Source organism: Rhinopithecus roxellana, chromosome 9 (genome assembly GCF_007565055.1).
Source record: "Rhinopithecus roxellana isolate Shanxi Qingling chromosome 9, ASM756505v1, whole genome shotgun sequence".
NCBI lineage: Eukaryota > Metazoa > Chordata > Mammalia > Primates > Cercopithecidae > Rhinopithecus > Rhinopithecus roxellana.
The window spans coordinates 53,591,412-53,613,805 of NC_044557.1; the positions used below are offsets into that span (position 1 = coordinate 53,591,412).

Sequence of the window (22,394 nt, forward strand, 5' to 3'; positions counted from 1 at the left end):
GCCTGTAATCCCAGCACTTTGGGAGGCTGAGACGGGCGGATCACGAGGTCAGGAGATCGAGACCATCCTGGCTAACACGGTGAAACCCCGTCTCTACTAAAAATACAAAAAACTAGCCGGGCGAGGTGGCAGGCGCCTGTAGTCCCAGCTACTCGGGAGGCTGAGGCAGGAGAATGGCGTAAACCCGGGAGGCGGAGCTTGCAGTGAGCTGAGATCCGGCCACTGCACTCCAGCCCGGGCGACAGAGCAAGACTCCGTCTCAAAAAAAAAAAAAAAACAAATCTTGATGTAATTTTATAGAATTTTGACCAGATGAAATCAGTATATAGATGTGATTCTTGTTTTTTAAGCCAACTTTGCATTCATATTCTAATATTTTCTTTCTTGTTTAGTTGATGTATTTCAGCATCAGTATACCTTAAACTTTCTATCTTAAGCCAATTAATTGTGGGAATTGAACTATATGTATATGAAGATATATATAATTTAATTTCCCATATATGTCTAATAATGTATGTTTAAAACTGTATACTGGTAAATCCTATCATGAAAGCTAAAGGTTTAGGGTTGTGATTAAAAAATATTTAGAAGGCTTCTGATAAAAAGAATCTTAGCATTTACATGAATTTAGAAGCACTGACCACTTCAGAAATCAGCAGACCAACAATGTACCATCCATCTTAAAAAGGAAGGAAAGTAAGTGTGTGGAGAAATAGCTATTTTCATCATCTACAGTAAAAGAAAACTAGTATAACTTCAGTGAAGAACAATTCAATGACATGAACCAAAGTTATAAACCAACATACTCTTTGATCCAGCAATTTGGCTTCTGGAATATGTAGATATACATGTATGAAATAACATAAGCAAAAATTAACTATTGCAGCATTATCTGTAATAGCATATGTGTGAAAACAAAGTAAATGCCCATTAATGGGGGATAAATTATGGTATATCCATCAGCCTTTAGAAAATAAAAAAAGATGAGGGAGCTTTTTATGCATTCATATGGAAAGATATCCAAGATATATTAAGTGAAAAGTAAGCAAAGTGGATGGGTATATAGGGTTATAATAATTACATAAAAGTGACAGATATTTTATATATTTTATATATAATTAAATGTAAACATGCACACATAATATATAAATATAATATACAAATATATAATATATTATATTATAAATAAATAAACACATTCTCTAGAAGCTTTCTTTAAAAAAGGAAATGGAATGAAATATATATTATATATATATAATAAATATATAAATATATAGTTATATATTTATACATAAATTATATATATATTTATATATAAATTATATTTTTAAGTATATTTTTAAATATATATTTTTAAATATTATATATATATGTATATTTATATTAAGTATTATATTTATATTATATTTAATTTATGTTTATTTTTTATTGTTTTTCTAATTATAAAATTCTATTTATTTATCAATTATTCATAAAAATTTAATTTTTTATATTCTTTTTAATCATTTATATAATCTTACTTTAAAAATATATAATTATTATAAATATTTAAATAATTTAATTTAATTAATAATTAAATATGTAATATTAACTATTATTTAAACATAATTTTATAATATATTTAATATAAATATATTATATTATATATTTATATATAAACATATGTTATATATTATGCAATATATTAAATTATATATTTATAATATTAATATTTTCTATCATATAATATTAATTATATAATATATTATATCATATTAATATTTATGTATAATATATATTTATATATTTGTATATAATATATAAATATGAAAATATATAAATATAAAAATATAATAAATATATAATATGTAAATCTATATATATTTATGTATGCATATACAATATATACTTATATTTATATATGTGCATGTTTATTTTATATTTAAACCAATTAACTTTTTATTGAAGTATAAGAGTGAACATGACTGTAATCTTCAAGAATTTTCATAAACTGAACACACCCATGCAACTGGCATCTAGATCCTAGGTCCTGAATCAAAAAATAGAACATTGCCATCATCCCAGATACCTCATCATTAGCTTCTAATCAATGCCTCTCCCCTACTAGAGAGAAGATTTCTATAAGCATAAGTTAGTTTTATTTATTTTTGTACTTTATACAAATGAACTCATGCATTATGTACTCTTCCACATCTGGTTTTTTTCATCCAACATTATATTTGTACACTGTTTCATTTCATTCCCATTTAGTATTATATTGCATAAATGTGCCAAAATTTATTTATCTATTCTACTATTTATGGATATCTGGGTAATTTCCAGATTGAGACTATTATAAACACCACTGCTATGAATATTCTAGTAGATGCATACACATGTCCACATACCGAAGCAAGGAATTACTGGGTCATGGGGTCTGCGTATCTGCAGTTGTAATAGATACTGACATACAATTTACAAAATTGATTGTACCAATCAACACTCCCATGAGCAGTGTATAAGAGTTCCTGTTGCTCCAAATCCTCACTCGCACTTGGTATATTCTGTCTTTTTAATTTTATTCTTTCTACTATTTGGATAGTAGTGTTGCACTGTGAATAAAATTTGTGATTCCCTGATAATGAATGATGTTGAGCACCTTTCACCTCTTTTTCAAGGATCTAAGTCCTCTTCTCAATTTTTCCATTGCATTGTAAGTCCTTATTGTTTTAAATTTTAAACCATGTGAATATGGTTTTAAAAAGTAAATTTAAAACTAATGTAATTAAAAATACAAATAAATTCCATAAAGTTCTATGCTTCATGTTCTCTCCTTCTTAGAGATGTATATTAGCATTTCAAAAGCTCTGAAAAGTTCTACATTTTTCGCCACCACAAAACAGTTTAGAGAAATGTTTTTTCCCTGTCTGATACAATTTTCATGGAATTAACAATTGTCTCCTTCTTTTTACTTGTATTTTTTTACAATTCGTTCTCCAATTTTATCCCAGATTTCATTAGATCTATCAAACATCTATATAATTTCTCAAATACTCAAATTAGATAATCTATCATTTCAATTACTGTAACTACTGTTTTCTCTTAAAGTCTGCCATCTCCCTGTTCAGTGAAAATGGGTTGCTCTCCAATTCTGTCATATTTCTCTCATTCTGGAGTTTCCCTTCTTAATTTCCTGGTCCTGTTTTCTGGATCCCATGTCTTTCTTTTTCTAGGCCTACTCCCATGTTTTGCTGAACACATTCTCTAGGAGCTTTCTTTAAAAAAAAAAAAAAAAGGAAATGGAATGAAAGTATTTCATCCTTGTATATGTGAAAATGTTTTTATTCTGCCCTTATATTTGACAGATAGTTTGACTACAGAATTCTAAGTTGGAAGTTACTGTCCTTTAAAATACTGAAAAAATTTCACTTCATTATATTTTAGGATAACAATGACTTAGTAATATTGTTAAGAAATACAATGCCATTCTAATTCCCATTCCTTTAATTTTTGTTTCTGCCCTTTGAAAACGTTTAGAATCTTCCCTCTATTCTTAATGTTCTCACCTTTTTAATGATGTGCTTTCATGTAGGTATTTTTACTTGGTGAGCCCTTTAAATATGAAGACCCCTGTCCTGGCAAAATTTTTTAAACTATTATTTTGATATTTCTTCTCTGTTTATGCTTTGTTCTCTTTTTCTAGGACTCATGTTTTTAATTAATTGACTGGATAAATATGTCAGGCCTCTGAGCCCAAGCTAAGCCATCATATCCCCTGTGACCTGCACGTATACATCCAGATGGCCTGAAGCAACTGAAGAACCACAAAAGTGAAAATAGCCATTTCCTGCCATAACTGATGACATTCCACCATTGTGATTTGTTCCTGCCCCACCCTAACTGATCAATTGACCTTGTGACACTCCTTCTCCTAGACAACGAATCTCAGGAGCTCCTCACTGAGCACCTTGTGACCCCACCCTTGCCTGCAAGAGAAAAACCCCCTTTAACTGTAACTTTCCACTACCTACCCAAATCCTATAAAGACTGCCCCACCCCTATCTCCCTTTGCTGACTCCTTTTTCGGACTAAGTCGGCCTGTACCCAGGTGATTAAAAAGCTTTATTGCTCACACAAAGCCTGTTTGGTGGTCTCTTCACACTGATGTGCATAACAGAATCAATGGATAGAAAAGTTTTCTGAGTACTTTCTAAGAAAAAAGCTTATTGGCCGGTGGCTCAGGCCTCTACTCCCAGCACTTTGGGAGGACAAGGTGGGCGGATCACGAGGTCAGGAGTTTGAGACCACCTTGGCCAACATGGTGAAACCCCGTCTCTACTAAAAATACAAAAATTAGCTGGGGGCTGGGCGCCTGTAATCCGAGCTACTTGGGAGGCTGAGGCAGGGGAATTGCTTGAACCAGGGAGGTGGATGTTGCAATGAGCTGAGATCCTGCCACTACACTCTAGCCTAGGTGACAGAGCAAGACTCCCTGTCGAAAAGAAAAAAAAAACAAAAAAAAGTTAATTAAGCAAGAAAGCACAGGGCATCAGACCATATATTTAGTGCTGAACATTTTATTATAAATGATCAAAAATTTTTAACACACTATCGTTTACAACCTCCCACTATTGTAAAACCTAACATTGCTACTTTCATTTCAGGTAATGCAAAAATACGAGACGCATTAGCTGTCTGTAGGCAGAAATCTGTTCGAGTCATTCCTTATTACTGAAGCCCTAGAATTAATTAAACATCTAGTATGGACTTGGTATTGTATTAACATTTGCACTCATATCTTACAAAATAGTCACCTAAGTAGAAAGGTGTTCAAAGCAGCAAGATGGAAAAACGTTTGCAGTCTTTTTTGGTTGGCATGAAACACTGACTGCATTCCTCCCAGATTTATAAGAATTATTTGCAGTCTTACCTGGAGTTAGAGGGATGGGCTCTCTCAAGGTTATTTTTCACTCTGCATATATATACTTACGGAAGTAAGAAAGAAGAGGGAGAAAGGCAGATCCCACATAACAGCGGTTAAACACCTGAACTTGCTCCACTATGACAGGGTTTATCATCCATCTCTCAGTCCTGAAGTGACTGGAAATATGGAAATTGGAGTCCAGGTAGACAGGTGAGTGTACAACCTCTTAAGTGTGGAGCCCTCGGAATTCACAAGATCCCCCAAATCGCTTCCTGCGCAGGCGCAGAGTAGGGAGTGAGTCAGAAAGCAGAACCCCGAGCCCCCTAAGAAAGCCCCCAGCCAGACGCTGCAGCTACCGGGATTGGCAATTTCCGGAAGACCTGTGGCCCAGAGAATCTTGGCGGCCGGTGGTGAGGGTGAGGGTGGGGGGTGAGAGTGGGGGGTGAGGGTGGGGGGAGGGGGAGGGGAGGGGTGGGGTGGGGTGGGGTGGGGAGGGGGTTGGCGGCTAACCAATCCGACACCCGCCAGCAGGCTGAAGAGAGGGGCTTCCCAAAAGGAAAACTTTCCCAAACCTGGGGGATGGGAAGAGAAGACAAAAGGAGCGCTTCTGGCTCCCTTTCCCACTTCCCGGCCGCCCGCCCCAGCCCTCGGCCTCGGCTGCGCGACCCCGGCGGAGGATCCCGGTCGCAGGCCGAGGCGAGAGCCAGGCGGAAGGGGCGCGAGCGGGCTGCCCCTCTCCCTGCCTTGCTGTCCGCCGCTGACGTAGCCTGCGAAGTTTGGGGAGGGAGGAGCTCGGGCAGCCCGAGCTGGTGGCGGCGCGCGCCGGGGAGGGCCGGCCGGGGCGGCGAGAGAGGAAGCTCCTTGGGGCGCTACGGCGTTGGCACCAGTCTCTAGAAAAGAAGTCAGCTCTGGTTCGGAGAAGCAGCGGCTGGTGTGGGCCGCCCGGGGAATGGGCGCCCTCGTGACCTAGTGTCGCGCGGCAAAAAGGGTCTTGCCGGCCTCGCTAGTGCAGGGGCGGATCTGGGCTCCCGAGCGCGGCGGGGGAGCCTTGGGAGCCGCCGCAGCAGGGGGCACAACCGGAACCGGCCTGAGCGCCCGGGACCATGAACGGGGAGGCCATCTGCAGCGCCCTGCCCACCATTCCCTACCACAAGCTCGCCGACCTGCGCTACTTGAGCCGCGGCGCCTCGGGCACTGTGTCGTCCGCCCGCCATGCAGACTGGCGCGTCCAGGTGGCGGTGAAGCACCTGCACATCCACACCCCGCTGCTCGACAGGTAGGCAGCCAATGGGCTTCCCGGGAAGAGCCCCCAACTATCCTGCATCCCCTCAAGCCCCCAGACAAGCGGGCTCTAGAGCCCAAATGGCAGTGACGGCTTGGGGCCGGCCCCACCTCGTCACCGCTAGGCAGCCCTTCAAGCTTGGGAGGTAGGGAGCACCGACCCTTCAAGCTCTGGCACGGTAGGGAGCACGGGCTTCTCTGGAGATGCAGCAGTTGCATTCCTCCACGCATCTCTCCATTTCCCTTTCTCTCCTTCCCTCTTACTCCTAAGCGTTCTCTCTCCGTACTCCAAAAATCAGCAATCACTGCTTAACTCTAAACGCCGGGTTTATTGAAATTGGTGTGTGTTTATATATAGTGGTTGTGGGTTTTGCTTGCTTTGTTTTTTCCTTATTTTTGAAATCGGGCTGTAGGGCTGCAGTGTCCCGTAGGTAGCCCTTAGCCACAGGTGGGTACTGAGCACTTGAAATGTGCCCGTCCGAATTGAAATGTGACCTAAGTGTAAAATACCAAAGTTTGAATGCTTAGTATTTATTTTTAAAAACTTGTAATATTTTATTAATATTTGTTTATTATATACTGAAATGATAATATTTTTGATATCTTGGGTTAAATATAAGATTAAAATTCATTTTAATGTGTTTTTTTACTTTATGTGGCCATGAGAAAATTTTAAATTGTATGTGGTGGTTTTCACATTATATGTTTATTGGACAGAGCTGCTTTAGAATCTAGGATGTTTTGCTTTTTATTGTTTTTGTTTTGTTTGTGGTTTATTATGTGTTGTCAGGAACGTTTTATATCAAACTCAATATAATTCAGTTTCTCCCACTCTGTTTCTCTCACGGGAAGATTAAGTAGAGGAAATGTGTGCTATTTTTGCCACAATAAATTGAACCAAAAGACTGTTAAATGGCCAGAAATTGTAAATGGCTTTCACTTACTGGTTTGTACAGGTTTTAAGGGAAGGTTAGCATTAGTTTCTGTTTTCAGAAGAACATTACAACCGCGTGCCATAGACCTGTAACTGTGTATTAGTCAATGGGTCTGGTCACTAGTCTTGCGTATTTTACTTCCTATAGGGATTTAACTAGGCCCAGCATTCAGTTCTTAGTGAGTTAACATCCATGATTACAACATTTTCTTCTCCTCCTCCTATATCTAATGTGAAAATACGTCATCACAGATGCCTGATTGGCCAGAAGCTGTGAGTATCCAGTATCAGATAAATTCCTCAGCTTCTGCCCTGCCAAAGTTACTGGATTTTCACCTACCTGTGACTTTTCTTCATTGTCTCTCACTGTCAGGCTTGGATGGCCTAAATGGCACAGGAGATCTGGGACACCTCTAGAGCTTGTTTCCACTTCTTTTCTATCATAATCCAGATTCAGTGATATACAAGGTGTGGTGTCTGTTTACTCTGGGCCTTATATTCTGTGGAGCAAGTGCTGGGCAAGTGTGTATATGTGTCTGTAGTCAACTTTTAAAGGTGGTGGTTGGTTAGAGAGGATGGGTATATGTTAGAACCAGTTATGCGAACACTGTATGGAAATGTAGCACTGATGGACCCAATAGGTATTGAAAAGCCAATTGATCCTCCCACTTTGGGTGCTGCTTCTCAGGATTTTAGTTTATCTAAGCTTTGTACAGTTTGGGGACCAAGAAGTGAAGAGGGAGTTTCTTTCCCATACTCATGAACAATTTTCATAGTCTAAAATTCTTCACTGAATTGGGTAGGAAATTAATTCTGTCTTCGAGGAAGCCATAAGACCAGTGAAACACTCGGGCATTACTGCATCGCATTCTTTTTTCCAATGTGTTACTTAAGATCTTATCATTGCAGTATTTATGTAGTCTGAGCATTAGACGAGGCTATGCAGTTGACTCACTGGTGTCTCTTTCCTCACTTATAAAATAGGAATAATAAATACATGTGTGTCTCGGGCTATGGAGAACAATGTTTGCATTGTTCTTTGGGATGACCTGAAAGAAAAATAAGTTTATGCAATGTTACATGCCCTTATTTTAATGATTGGTGAATCAGTCTCCATAACCTGACTTCTGTCCGATAAGTGGACCTTCCCCAACAATCTTCCCACCCCTTATGAGTAATTAATCCAATTGGTTGATCAAATACCCTGTAGATGACATAACTGTTTTGATTAAATTTTTGAGTTAATTTTGGTGATGTGACTATAGAAGCTGTACTTTACGCCTTTATTTTCAAAATATAAAAATGAATTTTTAAAATCTTTTTGCTTTTAAAAATAATTTCCTACTCACTCAATCTTGCCAAAAATCTATCTTCAAGAACTGTCCTACTATATTCTTTGATCAAGCAGTAGGGTAGAAAGAATGCAGGCTTTAATGTCCCATAATTGCAATTCAAATCTGATGCCAACCCTGCCACTTATTAGTGCGACCATTAGAAAAGTATTAATTTTCCTGAGCCTCAGTGCCCTCATTTATGAAGTGGAGATAATGAAACTATGTTTAGAGGGTGATCTTAGGATGCTAGTGCACGTAAAGTGACTGACGTGTAATAGGGTCACAGTGGAAAGAAGAATGTCTCTTAATGGGAGGAGGAAAGAGTGTGTGAAGTATCACTGAGACTTCTGCAGCATGCACTCTCTGTTGTTCTTAGTATCCAGGAATCTTCAGGGTCATCCTCTGTTGTTGGCCCAAATCTCTTGGGGCAAATACAGAACTATTTCCATCTAGGGAATAAACGTTTAATTGAAATGGGTCTCACAAACTGATATAATTGGTTTCCTAGCAGTTGGAGTATTAAGTGATTGAAGAGATTAAGTGACAGAGAATGAGAGAAGCTTTTCACTTTATGCCTTCTGGTTACTCTTGAATTTTAAGACATATAAGTATATGACCTATTCAAAAAATAAAAGACCAAGATTCTTTTGCTTTGTTTTTTTGTTTGTTTTTAAAAGCAGTCCATCTTAGTCTGGTCTAGAATGTCTGTTGCTATTCATATTTCAACAGCCATTCATTCAGAGCTTGAGAGGTGTAAGAACTAACTTACCATCATTACTTACCTAATAGACTTCTCCTGGAAACATTTCTATTTCTGTCATTGCTGCAACCAACATCCAGTCACCCAGGGTAAAAAAAAAATGACATCTCCCATTCCTTTTCATTTTTTGTTTAACCCCCTACAGTCAGTCACCACAACCCGAGCATTCTATTCACTTAGTGTTTTTCTTTCCATTTCCACTGCTACCTTTGTAGTTTTAAGTTCACGTCTTAACTGGTATTAAAATCTCCTAACACCTGATTTTCAAACTCTACCACTTTCTACTAATCCTACATCTTGTTGCCAAATTAATCATCTTAAAATTTTATTCTACTGTCATTCCCTGACTCAGAAACTTTCAGTCACACCAGGTACGTTGGCACACCCCTGTAGTCCCAGCTACTCAAGAGGCACAGTAGGGAGGGCCAGTCTGGGCAACACAGCAAGATCTGGTCTGTTAAAAAAAAAAGTTTCCAGCCTGTATTCTGTATGTAAAAAAAAAACCGTCAAATAAACAAACCATCAGTCACAATTTAGTGACTGCTAAATGAAGTTTCACCACCCTAACCAGGCTTTAAGACTGAGAAATGGCCCTAACCTGTCTTATTCACCTTCACTCCTTTTATATTACATATCCTGATCTGCATTAAACAATTCAAAATTTCCCAAATTTAGCCTTCCCTTTAACTTCCTTGAATTCATTTGATACCTACCTATTTGAACATCTAATACATTACTATGTCCAGGGCACTGTTCCAAGTGCTAGGCATATACAGGTTAAAAAGAAAGCACATCCCCTCCTCAAGTGGAGGCCTCATTTGTCTTAGATACCCTCCAGTGTTTAAATTCTGTTCATTCTTATGGTACAGCTGGGATCAAAATCCTACTTTTCTGAAGATTGTAAACGACTCTCCTAACCTCAAATGTACTCTCTTTTCTCTGATTTCCCAATAGCTTCCTTTTATTTTCTCTTTTGGTGGCATTTATTACATTCTGCCTTATATTTTTATTTTACATAAAGATTTCAGGGCAACTCAAAGGCAAAGACTATATCTTTTTAATTTATATATTTTCCATAATGCTGAGCATCATTCTTTATCCATAATAAAAGTTAAATGTGGCCAGGCAAGGTGGCTCACACCTGTAATCCCAGCACTTTGGGAGGCTGAAACTGGAGAGTCACTTGAGCCCAGGAGTTTGAGGCCAGCCTGAGCAACATAGTGAGACCTTGTCTCTACAAAAATAAAAAAATTAAAAAATAGGCATGGTTGCATGCCTGTGGGGCTTGCTGGCTGCTGGGGAGGCTAAGGTGGGAGGATGGCTTAAATCCAGGAGTTTGAGGCTGTAGTGAGCAGTGATCACACCACTGCACTCTAGCCTGGGTGACAAAGAAAAATAGAAAAAAAAATAGTTAAATATATATTTGTTTTATATATGCATAAGCAAATGAACCTGGGAGCCAGTTACCCCAGCAGTCTATTAATATTATTAAGCATTTACTTGTTCTCAGTGTTCTTTTCCTGAGTTCTGGTATATAATTTATAAATATTATTGACTTTTATGCAGCTATTAAATCTATAATATTTAAATGTTTTAATATTCAGGATATTTGGAAAATGTTTATATGGTATGCAACCATAAAATTTAATATAATATTCTGATAAAACATGTTCATTTGAATACAATGTAAACTTAATATAATTAGTTCAAGCACCAATTATTCTAACCTAGATAGACTTTATAAATTTAATACTATGTTCTTTCCCTTTCCTAGGAAAAGTACAATAATAATAACCTGTGTTTAGCACTTTTACCTGTCAGTGGCTTATAGAAGTTATTTTAGTCTCTAAACAGACTTGTGGAATATATAGGGTAGGTATTATTTGTATTTTAAATATGATGAAACTAAGGTGCAGAGAAGTTGCATAATTTACATGAGGTCACATAGTTAATTAATGAAAAAAATCCAGGCTTAATCTTATAGGCATGATAATTGTATATTTTGTATTACTTGAAGTAATTATGCATTTTCTTCTCTTAGTGAAAGAAAGGATGTCTTAAGAGAAGCTGAAATTTTACACAAAGCTAGATTTAGTTACATTCTCCCAATTTTGGGAATTTGCAATGAGCCTGAATTTTTGGGAATAGTTACTGAATACATGCCAAATGGATCATTAAATGAACTCCTACATAGGGTAAGTATTACACATTTTTAGTGGCCATAATTGCCATTTTTACTATTCAAACTATATTTTACTTTGATTTTATATTTGATCAGATTATTTAGGGTTATATAGATGAATCAAAGAATAATGAAAAATTATCACAGGGATAAAATTTTACCTTTTGTGATATTTTTGTGTTGATTAAAACACTGTGGATTCAGGACCTGTACTCTAGATTATTTTGCCTGAGTTACCATTCCTAACATTTATACCAAATTCTAGTATTTATATGCATATTACGTGGGTAGAAATGGAAAAGATAAACTCTGCACACTGTAAAGTCCACTGTTAAGTGATATTTTATTTTATATTAATAGCAATTTCAAATTCAAATTTAATGTTACTAATACCAGTTTATGAAGTTCTGAATTAGCAGGCCAGATATTAATAAATTATCTGAATACCAGATACATTAGCTTTTCTAATAATAGACAGTGGTATGAGCCATTTACCTTTTTTCCCAAGGTACCAATCACTCTCTCTTTGTGAATCCCATGAGTAAACAAATTCAGGGGTCCTCATTCTCAAAATATATGTATTCATTATTAATATTATCATGAGTCTGTAGTTTCAGTAAATCTTTTTAAACCACTTGGTCCATTTTGTGAGGGTTGGCTTAATTAAAACTGTAATAATCTATAAAATCCAATCAATGGATACTCCTAAATGATAGTGTAACACAATGCCCTGTAAGTGGCCAAGGGAAAGTGGGTGCCACTGTCAGTCAGTCATAGAGTAACTTCCTCTCTGTTTCAGAATACATCACATTCTATTCATGACTTGTGATCATTTGAAACAAGGATGGAATAAGTAACTGGTGTCAGTCTGTAAGATTTGTATAACTACCACAGCAACCAAGATACAAATATTAATAAATCACAATTTCTCTTTTATTTTTGTTGAGAAATGAATATAAGTAGAAATCTAACATTTTCTTCCCACACCCCAGCAGATACTCTGGCACCCAAATTTGCAGCTCACTGGACATTCTACAGCCTCCTCCGGGGGATTGCTAACTCCTGAAAAAAAATCATAAAATATAGAGTGAGCACTTCTCTGCCTTGTCTCTGTGATCACAAGCCTCCATATTACATTATGCTGCAGAGAGGCCTGGTAACTGCTTTAAACTGCGTAATTTTCAGAAAAAGTTACCTTCTTTATAGATTAAAAGATTCAGTTTCTCTAGGGGACATGGCTCTGTGTGTACCAGAGAAAGTAATGTTCCACATTAGTCTTTTGTGTTTCATTTGGTTTCCTGTATTGCATTATTTAGGGTGGGATTTATCTTGACGTGCCCTCCCCCAGCCTTACAAAATTCATTGAAAAAACTCAAGATGTATCATAAACAGTCTAAAATATTTTGAACCACTCCCCCTGCCAGATTGATCACTGAACTATAAGCTGACGCATTTGCAGAAAAACTTCTCAAGATCAGTTTTGTACTTTCAGTAGAAGCAGTCTTTTTCACAGCATTTAAAAAAATGTGGCATGGTGCCTGGTGATTCATTGTTCATCTTCCCAAATTGCCTGACCTTCTGAAGTATGTTCATTCTCCTGGGAAGCTACATTAACTTTTGTGTTCAGAAAACATTTATTTTAAGAAAGCTCAGATGGATGTTGAGTACTATGAAAAATAAAACGTTATGTTTTAAATGTGTCTATACTGTATAGTTTTAGAAACAAAAATGATTGTCCCCTTCCACAAAAACAAATCAAAAGGGTAATTTTATAAGCTGGAATGCAGATAAATTAATTATATGATTAAACGTATGATAAATTAGTGCTTAGTCAATAAATATGGTCATAATTTGTAACTGATGCAATGATTATAATAATAAAGTCTGATTTTATATTAATAAAATTAAAATTAAAATTTTGAATGAATGGCTTGGTATTTACTAGAAATAAATTGTGTGTAATTTTGTGTGTATTTGTGTGCACTCAAATTACCTGATTAAGACATAGAATGGGGAGGCGGATGTGGGTGTAAAGTATATGACTTTGGCTATGTATAGACACAAAATAATTGAGATCTGTGTCAGTTGAAGAAAGACCCAAAACCATGTAGTTGCATGACCAATATAAACTAAAAGGAAGTACTGATGCTATAAAGTTATCATAATTTTCTCTAGAAAGTGAGGAAAGTAAGACACATAAATGTTAAACCCTATCAAATTGACGCTATTTTATAAAAATGTGCATATGTTTTAACCTTAGTTTATACTGTATTTCCTCATGGAATATTTAACTTCTAAGTGTGAAACGTAGTGAAATTTGGACTAATTTTGTTTTGTTTCTTTTCACATATATATGAAGAAAACTGAATATCCTGATGTTGCTTGGCCATTGAGATTTCGCATTCTGCATGAAATTGCCCTTGGTGTAAATTACCTGCACAATATGACTCCTCCTTTACTTCATCATGACTTGAAGACTCAAAATATCCTATTGGACAATGAATTTCATGTTAAGGTAATTACTTTTTTAAAAAGTTTATCTGTTTCCTTATCCTTATAGTTTTAAAAAATACTTTTTAGTTATTTCTTCGACCTAGACTCTTTCATATCTCTCCTTAGAGATAGGGACCAATGAATAGTAATTTCCGTAGCCCCTAATTTCTATCTTCTATTCTCCTTCTTACTACTGCAGTTAGGAAGCTATTCCTAGACAGAGAGAGAATTACAATATAAAATACAAAGCCATTATGTTTCTTCATTGAATTGTCAAGATCACCTTTTTTGTTTTATTTTTTATTTTAAAATTATTATATGTTTATAGGAAGATGCAAAGGTAATAAAGAGGTTTCATGTATCCGTCACCTGGTTTCCTGCATTGTTATGTCACACATAATTATGGTATAATTTTAAGACCAGGAATTTGACATTACTACAATGCGTGTACATAGTACCATTACTTTATCACATGTATAGATTTGTGTAACCACAACAATCAAGGTACAGCACTTCTCATAACATCACCACAAAGATACCACTCATGCTACCTCACCCACTTCCTCTCTACCACAATCTGTACCTCTAACAACCACTAATCTGCTTTCCATCTCTTTAATTTTGTCATTTTGAAAATGCTATATAAGTGGAATCATATAGTATGTGATATTTTGAGATTGGCTCTGTTCACATCACATAATGCTCTTGAGATCCATCTAAGTTGTGCTCGTAACAATAGTTGTTTTTTATTGATAAATAGTATTCCACAGTATAAATGTACCACAGTTAACCATTCAGGAATATTTTGGTTCTTTCCAGTTTGGGGTAATTATTTACAGAGCTGCTGTGAACAAAGCTATATAGGTTTATGAGTGAACATTAAGTCTTCATTACTCTGTGATAAATGCCCAAGAATACAAATGCTGGGTCATATGGTAAGGGTGTGTTTAGTTTTTTGTTTGTTTGTTTGTTTGTTTTGATACAGAGTCTCCCTCTGTCGCCCAGGCTGGAGTGCAGTGGCCGGATCTCAGCTCACTGCCAGCTCCGCCTCCCAGGTTTACGCCATTCTCCTGCCTCAGCCTCCCGAGTAGCTGGGACTACAGGCGCCCACCACCAGGCCTGGCTAGTTTTTTGTATTTTTTTAGTAGAGACAGAGTTTCACAGTGTTAGCCAGGATGGTCTCGATCTCCTGACGTCGTGATCCACCCGTCTTGGCCTCCCAAAGTGCTAGGATTGCAGGCTTGAGCCATGGAGCCCGGTCAGTGTGTTTAGTTTTTAAAGAAAGTATCCAACTATTTTCCAGAGTGGCTGTACCATTTTGCATTCCACCAGCAATGTGTGAGAGATCCAGCTATTCCACATCCCCTCCAGCATTTGTTATTATCACTGTTTTCTGTTTAACTGTTCTAATAGATGCATAGTGATATCTCATCTTGTATTAATTTGCATTTTCCTAACTGCTAATGATATTGAACACCTTTTTATATGCTAATTTGCCACCCATACGTGGCTTTCAGTGAAATGTCTCTTCATGTCTTAAACTCATTTTCTAAAGGGAGTCCTTGGTTTTCTTACTGTTGAGTTTTGAGAGTTCTGTATATGTTACAGTGGTAGTTCATCAGATATGTAGTTTGCAAATATTTTCTCCCAGTTATAGTTTATCTTTTCATCGTTTTAACAGGGACTTTCACAAAGCAAAAATTTTAATTTTGATGAAGTTCATTTTTTTTCTTTTATGGATCATGCTTTTGCTGTCATCTCCAAGCACTTTTCACCAAGTCCTACTTACTGAAGATTTTCTTTTTTGTTTTCTTCTATACGTTTTATAATTTTATGTTACATATGTAATCTGTGATCCACCTTGAATTCATTTTTGTGTAAGATGCAGGACTTAAGTGCTGAAGACGCTGGCTATTGTGATTCCACAGCTGTTCTATATCTAACTGAGTATAAATAAAAAGTAGTTTTTGAGTATTAATACTAAATGTAACTCACCATCTTTTTATATATCATTTTGCTATACTTCTTTTAATAACATATGTAATCAGAAAATTATTGTAAATATAAAAAACGTTCAAAGACATCAGTAATAGAGAAGTTGAAACAACAGGGAAATTAAAATGAGAAATGTGAGAAAAAATAAGTGGGAAAAAGTTTTATTGAAGACACTCCTCTCCTTAGAAGAAAGTGGTAGGGGAAGAGAGAGAGAAGCAAGCTGCTGCCTCAGTATTGCTAAGAAAAAAAGAGACTCATCTATTGCATCAATTATAGAACCATCAAGTAGAAGTACCTTAATGGACACTTAGTTCTCTGAGCCCTCACTGCAACAATCCCTGTCTCCCAAAACAGTTATCCTGTAACAGGGAGTCTTAACATCCTAATTGAATAATTGTGACATTTTCTTAAATGATCAACCAAATTTCCTTCCTGGAGTGCTTCCACCCATTGATCCTACTTCAACTTTTTGTGATAAACAGAATAAATCCAATTTCGTTACTTCAACAGGACAGCCCTTTCAATATTTGAAGATAGCTATGAACTGTCTCCCAACCCCTCACATACAAGTGCATTTTATCCATCTCCCTGATAAATAACCTTAGTTCCTTCAATTCATTTTCTTATTGCATGGATTTTAATCCTTGGTGCTGTGTAGATGCATCTGTTTGTTTAAATCTCTCTTAAATGTTGATCGTCAGCACTGAACACAATACTATTTTTGGTGTGGTTTGATGAATGTAGAATTTAGTGAAAGTGTCATTTCCTTGGCTCTAAATACTTAATAGTTCCTTAATAATTCATCAGCTTTCCGGGGGTAGTCATTATCACATAGTTCAAATTGGGCTTAGTGTCAACAAAAAACCCATAGAGGTTCTTTTTCCCACATATTGTTGCTTAAGCCACCTCTTCTTATGTACTTTACAGAATACTTTAAAATTAGAATTTTATCTTGTTAGATTGGAGCAATTGCTTCAGTCTCTTAAGACCTTTTCAAATGTTATTTCTGTAATCCAAAGGTTTTACGTTTCTCTCCAAGTTTTGTGTGATGCTCAAATTTAATTAGCTAGTTTTTTGTATCTTTAAGTCATGATTAAATATGAACCAGTACAGAGCTCAAATCAGAGCTGTATCACATGGCCATAAGAACCTTCATCTGGGTCAATATCTGTCCTTTTGTTAATCTGTGCTTTTGGAGAAGACTCATTCAGTTTGCCTGGAATACTCCTGAAAGTGCTGTTCTACAGCCCATATTTCTTCGTTCTGTCCTTAAAAATTTTATGAAAGTCTTTGCTTAACTGCTTTTCTCAGCTATTCTCATGACTTACTCTGTCATCTTCTCCATCCTCATTTTCAGAGTGGCTTTCTCTCACTACCCGCCTAGTTCCTCTCTATTCTTTTACTCTGATTTATGCTTTCTCCATTATATTTTGCACCATCTGACATAATATTTTTTATAAATCTATTTATTGACCATCTCCCCTAGTTAGAATGTATGCTCCGTGAAGACAGAAATTTAGTCACTTCATTAACTGCCACATAGCCAGCATATGCCATAAAGAAATATTCAATAATTATTTGCTGACTGAACAAATGTGCAAATTCCTGATCTTCTGTATATACCAGATAGGCCTACTAACTTAGAAGTCTAATATGTTTTTATTAAAGTGCATTAAAATATTTTATAATATACAAACCATTTATACATTTACTCTTTGACAGTATTACTGCTGTCAAGAAAGGAAACCAGGCCAGGAGCGGTGGCTCATGCCTGTAGTCCCAGTACTTTGGGAGGCCGATGCGGGTGGATCACGAGGTCAGGAGTTCAAGACCATCCTGGCTAACACGGTGAAACCCCATCTCTACTAAAAAATACAAAAAGAATTAGTCGGGCGTGGTGGCGGGTGCCTGTAGTCCCAGCTACTCAGGAGGCTGAGGGAGGAGAATAGCATGAACCCAGGAGGCAGAGCTTGCAGTGAACGGATATCACGCCACTGCACTCCAGCATAGGCGACAGAGCGAGATCCGTCTCAAAAAAAAAAAAAAGAAACCAAATTGGTCATTCCTTTACTTAATGAATGTTTATGAAGCAACTACTATGTGCTGGGCATTGTGCCAAGCACTTGGGATGTATTACCCAAGATCAGAAATTGACTACTGTTCTGATATAATTTGTTTTTTGAGAATTTTTGCTGGCCCTTTCATTTTCTATATACTTAGAAAATACCCCTTTTTATAAACTTTTTGAAATTTTTAAGCCAGGTGCTATGGTTTGAATGTGCCCCCTCCAAAATTCATACGTTGCCAATGTGACAGTGAAGAGGTAGGGCCTTTAAGGGGTAATTAGGCCATGAGGGAGGGCTTTTCCATCCCTCCTGAATGAGATTAAGAACCAAAAAAAAAAAAAAAAAGCTTCATGCGGCTTTCAGGCAGCTTGCCTTTCTGCCTTCTGCCATTTGAGGAGTCCACAAGTAGGTGCTCACCAGACCAAATGTCAGTGGCTGGATCTTGAATCTCCCAGCCTCCAGAACTGTGAGAACAAATTTATCTTCTTTGTAAATCACCCAGTCTGTGGTATTCTGTTATAGCAGCACAAAAGGACTAAGACAGAAATTGGTACAAGAAAAGTAAGGAGTTTCTGTAACAACCATCTAAAAATGTGGAGGTAGCTTTGGAACTACATAATGACATATAGGCTGAAATCATTTTTGAAGTGGATGCCAGAGAAAACCTAGATTGCCATGAAGGGAGCATTAAGGGCAATTCTATTGAGGGCTTTGAAGTGAAGAGAGGGGCTGTAGAGAAACCTTCATTCTTTTAGAGATTACTTGAGTGGTCATCGAGAGAATCTTGCTGGACATATGGACAGTAAAGACTATTCTGACAAAAAGTCTCAGATGGAAAGGAAGAACATAGTATTAGAAACTGGAAGACAAGTCATCCTTGTTGTAAAGTGGCTAAGAACTTACCTGAACGATGTCTGTGTCCTGCGACTTTGTGGAAGACAGAACTTAACATTGAACTAGGATATTTGGCAGAAGAAATTTCCAAGCAACAAAGTGTTCAGAATGCTGGGTGGCATCTGTTAACTGCTTATAGTAAAATGCAAGAAGTAGAAATGACTTAAAGGTGAAATTTATAATCAAATGGGAGTTAGAATATAAAGATTTGGAAAATTCTCAGACTGACTATGTAAAGAATAAAAAATTCTTTTTAGGAGAGAAAAACAAAGAGTGTGGCAAAGTAACTGGTTGATGAAGAAATTAGCATGGATGGAGGGAAGATAGGTGCTACTCATCAAGACAATGGGAGAATGACCCCAGAGGCATTTCAGAGATAGTCAAGGCTGCCATGCTTATCATCACAGGGCCAGAGTGTGTGTTCCTTGGTTATTCCAGTTGTGGTTCAAACAGATCCAGATGTGGCTCATGTCACTGCTCCAGAGGGCAGTATGCATTGGTGGCAACCATGTGGTGCTAATTCTGCAGGCATGCAAAGTGCAAAAGCTGTGGAGGCATGGCTTTCTCCACCTAGATTTTAAAGAGTGCCTTGGAAAAGCTCAGGGCCCAGGCAGAGATCTGCTTCAGGGTGGATCCTTCACAGAGTCCCCACTATAAGGCAGTGCTTAGTGGAGCTAGGTAACAGGGCTACCCCTAGAACCTCAGACCTGTAGAGCCACCGGTGTGCAGCACCAGCCTGGGAAAACCAAAGCATGTGACTTGAATATGTAAGAAATGAAGCGTGGACTGTATCTAGCAAAGCCATAGGGGCAGGGCTGCCCAAGGCCTTGGGGTTCCACCTCACCCCAGTGTGTCCAGACGGTAGTACATGGAGTCAAAGAAGATTATCCTCAAGCCTTAAGACTCAGTGTTGTTTCCTCTGTTGTGTTTTAGACTGACTTGGGACCTGTTACTCCCTTTTTCTTTCCTGTTTCTTCCTTTTGGAATGGGAACAGCTATCCTGTGCTTGTCCTACTATTTTATTTTGTAAGCACATAACTTACTTGATTTCGCAGGCTCACAGCTAGAAAGGAATTTGCCTCAGGATGAATTTCACCTTGAATCTCACCCATATGATGTTTAGATGAGACTTTGGACTTAGGCTTTGAAGTTGATACTAGAACAAGTTGAGACTTTTGGGGGCTATTGGGCTGGAACAAATGTATTTTGTATATAACAAGGACATGAATTTTAGGGGGGGCACACGCAGAATGCTGTGATTTGAATGTGTCCCCTCTAAACTTCAGATGTTGGCAATGTGATACTATTAACAGATGGGACCCTTAAGAGGTGATTAAGCCGTTAGGGCTTCTCCTTTATAAATGAGATTAAGGCCCTTAAAAAAGAGAGATTTCATGCAGTGTTGGAGGACTGAAACACCAGGGTTTAAGGATAGGCTCCTACAAATATGTCAGACTTATTCTTAGCTTCCTAGGTTGCCTACTTTAGAATACTCCATATATTTCTATAGGTTGCAAATGTTGATTTGCAAAGTCAACATTTTTTTCCCCTTTTTAAAAAATCAGACTGACATTCACTTTTCTGATATCCTATAATACCTCTCCATTTTGTCCCACAAAGAACACTAATAACACTGAGGAGGTATTTGCAAATTATCTGAATAATTTGAAATATATAGTTGTATAACTTTTCAACCTCTTTAGACTTCATTTTCTTCATCTCAGACCAGAAACTATTCTTGATAGAGATAACAAAAGCAAAGTAATAATGACCTCTACTTTCTTTTTCATCCATCAGTAGTATATACTTGGTCCTTTTCTGTAAATTCAATTTTTAAAATCTTGATTATTTTTATTTTTTTTCTTAAATTTACTCTTTTATTATAGCAAATGAATGGAAGATTCATTTATTCTACCCCTCCTTTTTGGGGATGGAGGCCATACTTTTTTTTGTCTCAAATTCATCTAAATGCTAATAAAAATTATGTATTTTGTTAAAATCAGTAAAAAATATAGGAGGTAAACAATGGAAACAAATGATGTGCTGCATGGAGCTCATTTCACTCTGCTGAATTCTAAATTATGCAGTAAAATGTTCTAAGTAATTTAAATGTCTTTAAGGATTTCCCATACTCCCTTGTCAATTAAATATTATTTCTGTTCTTACATTTTGTCTTATGTTTTTTTAAAATAAAGTAAAAAATAAGGAAGCTTTTAAATATTTAGTTATAAGATACTGTATAATATGTGCACAAGATTTACAATTGAAGCAAAACTGTACAGGACATATCAAAGGCACAGAATATTGTCACTGATAATTCTTTAGACACCTATTATATTGGATATAAATATGCTTTATATGCAATTATACTGTTTCTATGAAATACTTCATTTAGTGATCAGCATAAAATTGTGTAACAATTATCTTTGCAATTTTGAGATTTTGCTTATTTCGTAATTTAAGAATGTTACCTTTAGGGCATTATGAATACAACTGTATAAACCAGAATTATAAACAATGACCAGTGACAACTGCATGAGATGTGAGTAGACTTGGCAACTCTGTGAGATGTAGAAAGCACATGGTACCAAGCTATATGTCATGAAAAGGTGTGCAAGGTACACACTCATTGAGAATAACAGACAAAAAATGTCTCTCTTTAATTTTCAAAAATTAGTTTCTCTTTTGAAATTTGTAATGTTATATTAAACTTTAAGTCAGTATGTATTGCTTCTAGAGTTATTTGGCTCAGCACTATGAAATTTAATTTTGTAAAAAGTTGGTGGAATATATAGAAATAAAATATTAAAATATATTACATTTTCTCTGGTTTGATATCTAAATACGGTGAATATACACAAAGATAGTTGACTTTTGGACTTTTTAAAGAGGAAATTTCTTAATTCAATTATTTGCTCTTTTCCCTTACAGATTGCAGATTTTGGTTTATCAAAATGGCGCATGATGTCCCTCTCACAATCACGAAGTAGCAAATCTGCACCAGAAGGAGGGACAATTATTTATATGCCACCTGAAAACTATGAACCTGGACAAAAATCAAGGGCCAGTATCAAGCACGATATATATAGGTATAATAAGGTTGCTTTTTCTCAGAGTTAACCTTGTCTCAGACACAAAATTCGTCAACCAGAATTTTGAAGCTAAATTTTAAACTGTGATTTTTTTTTTTTTTTTTTTCTGAGACGGAGTCTCGCTCTGTCGCCCAGGCTGGAGTGCAGTGGCCGGATCTCAGCTCACTGCAAGCTCCGCCTCCCGGGTTCACGCCATTCTCCTGCCTCAGCCTCCCGAGTAGCTGGGACTACAGGCGCCCGCCACCTCGCCCGGCTAATTTTTTTTTTTTTGTATTTTTAGTACAGACGGGGTTTCACCGTGTTAGCCAGGATGGTCTCGATCTCTTGACCTCGTGATCCGCCCGTCTCGGCCTCCCAAAGTGCTGGGATTACAGGGTTGAGCCACCGCGCCCGGCCTAAACTGTGATTTTTATTCTTCTCTCATAATTGTGGTGAAAATAAACTTGAGGCCATGGTGATT

At 36.9% G+C, this 22,394-nt stretch overlaps 1 protein-coding gene and 1 long non-coding RNA gene across 4 annotated transcripts in view; one reads left to right on the forward strand and one right to left on the reverse strand.

Moving 5' to 3' along the window:
• The first annotated feature begins 5,406 nt into the window (after positions 1-5,406).
• The window catches only part of RIPK2 (receptor interacting serine/threonine kinase 2), a 38,884-nt gene continuing 21,896 nt past the window's right edge, over positions 5,407-22,394 (forward strand). Inside the window, exons 1-4 of the mRNA XM_010353860.2 lie at positions 5,407-6,179; positions 11,254-11,407; positions 13,754-13,909; positions 21,774-21,931. Coding sequence (XP_010352162.1) covers positions 6,007-6,179; positions 11,254-11,407; positions 13,754-13,909; positions 21,774-21,931 — 641 coding nt within the window. The 5' untranslated portion in view covers positions 5,407-6,006. The remainder of the gene's footprint in view (positions 6,180-11,253; positions 11,408-13,753; positions 13,910-21,773; positions 21,932-22,394) is intronic.
• Positions 12,304-22,394, reverse strand: part of LOC115899574 — a 92,721-nt gene continuing 82,630 nt past the window's right edge. For 2 of the 3 annotated variants that reach the window (XR_004059225.1, XR_004059226.1), the window contains exons 2-3: positions 13,829-13,882; positions 12,304-12,456 (exon numbers count right to left, since the gene is read on the reverse strand). This is a non-coding gene — a long non-coding RNA (uncharacterized LOC115899574). Of the gene's footprint in view, positions 12,457-13,828; positions 14,558-22,394 lie in introns of those variants that run through there. The other variant, XR_004059224.1, reaches the window with a different exon arrangement.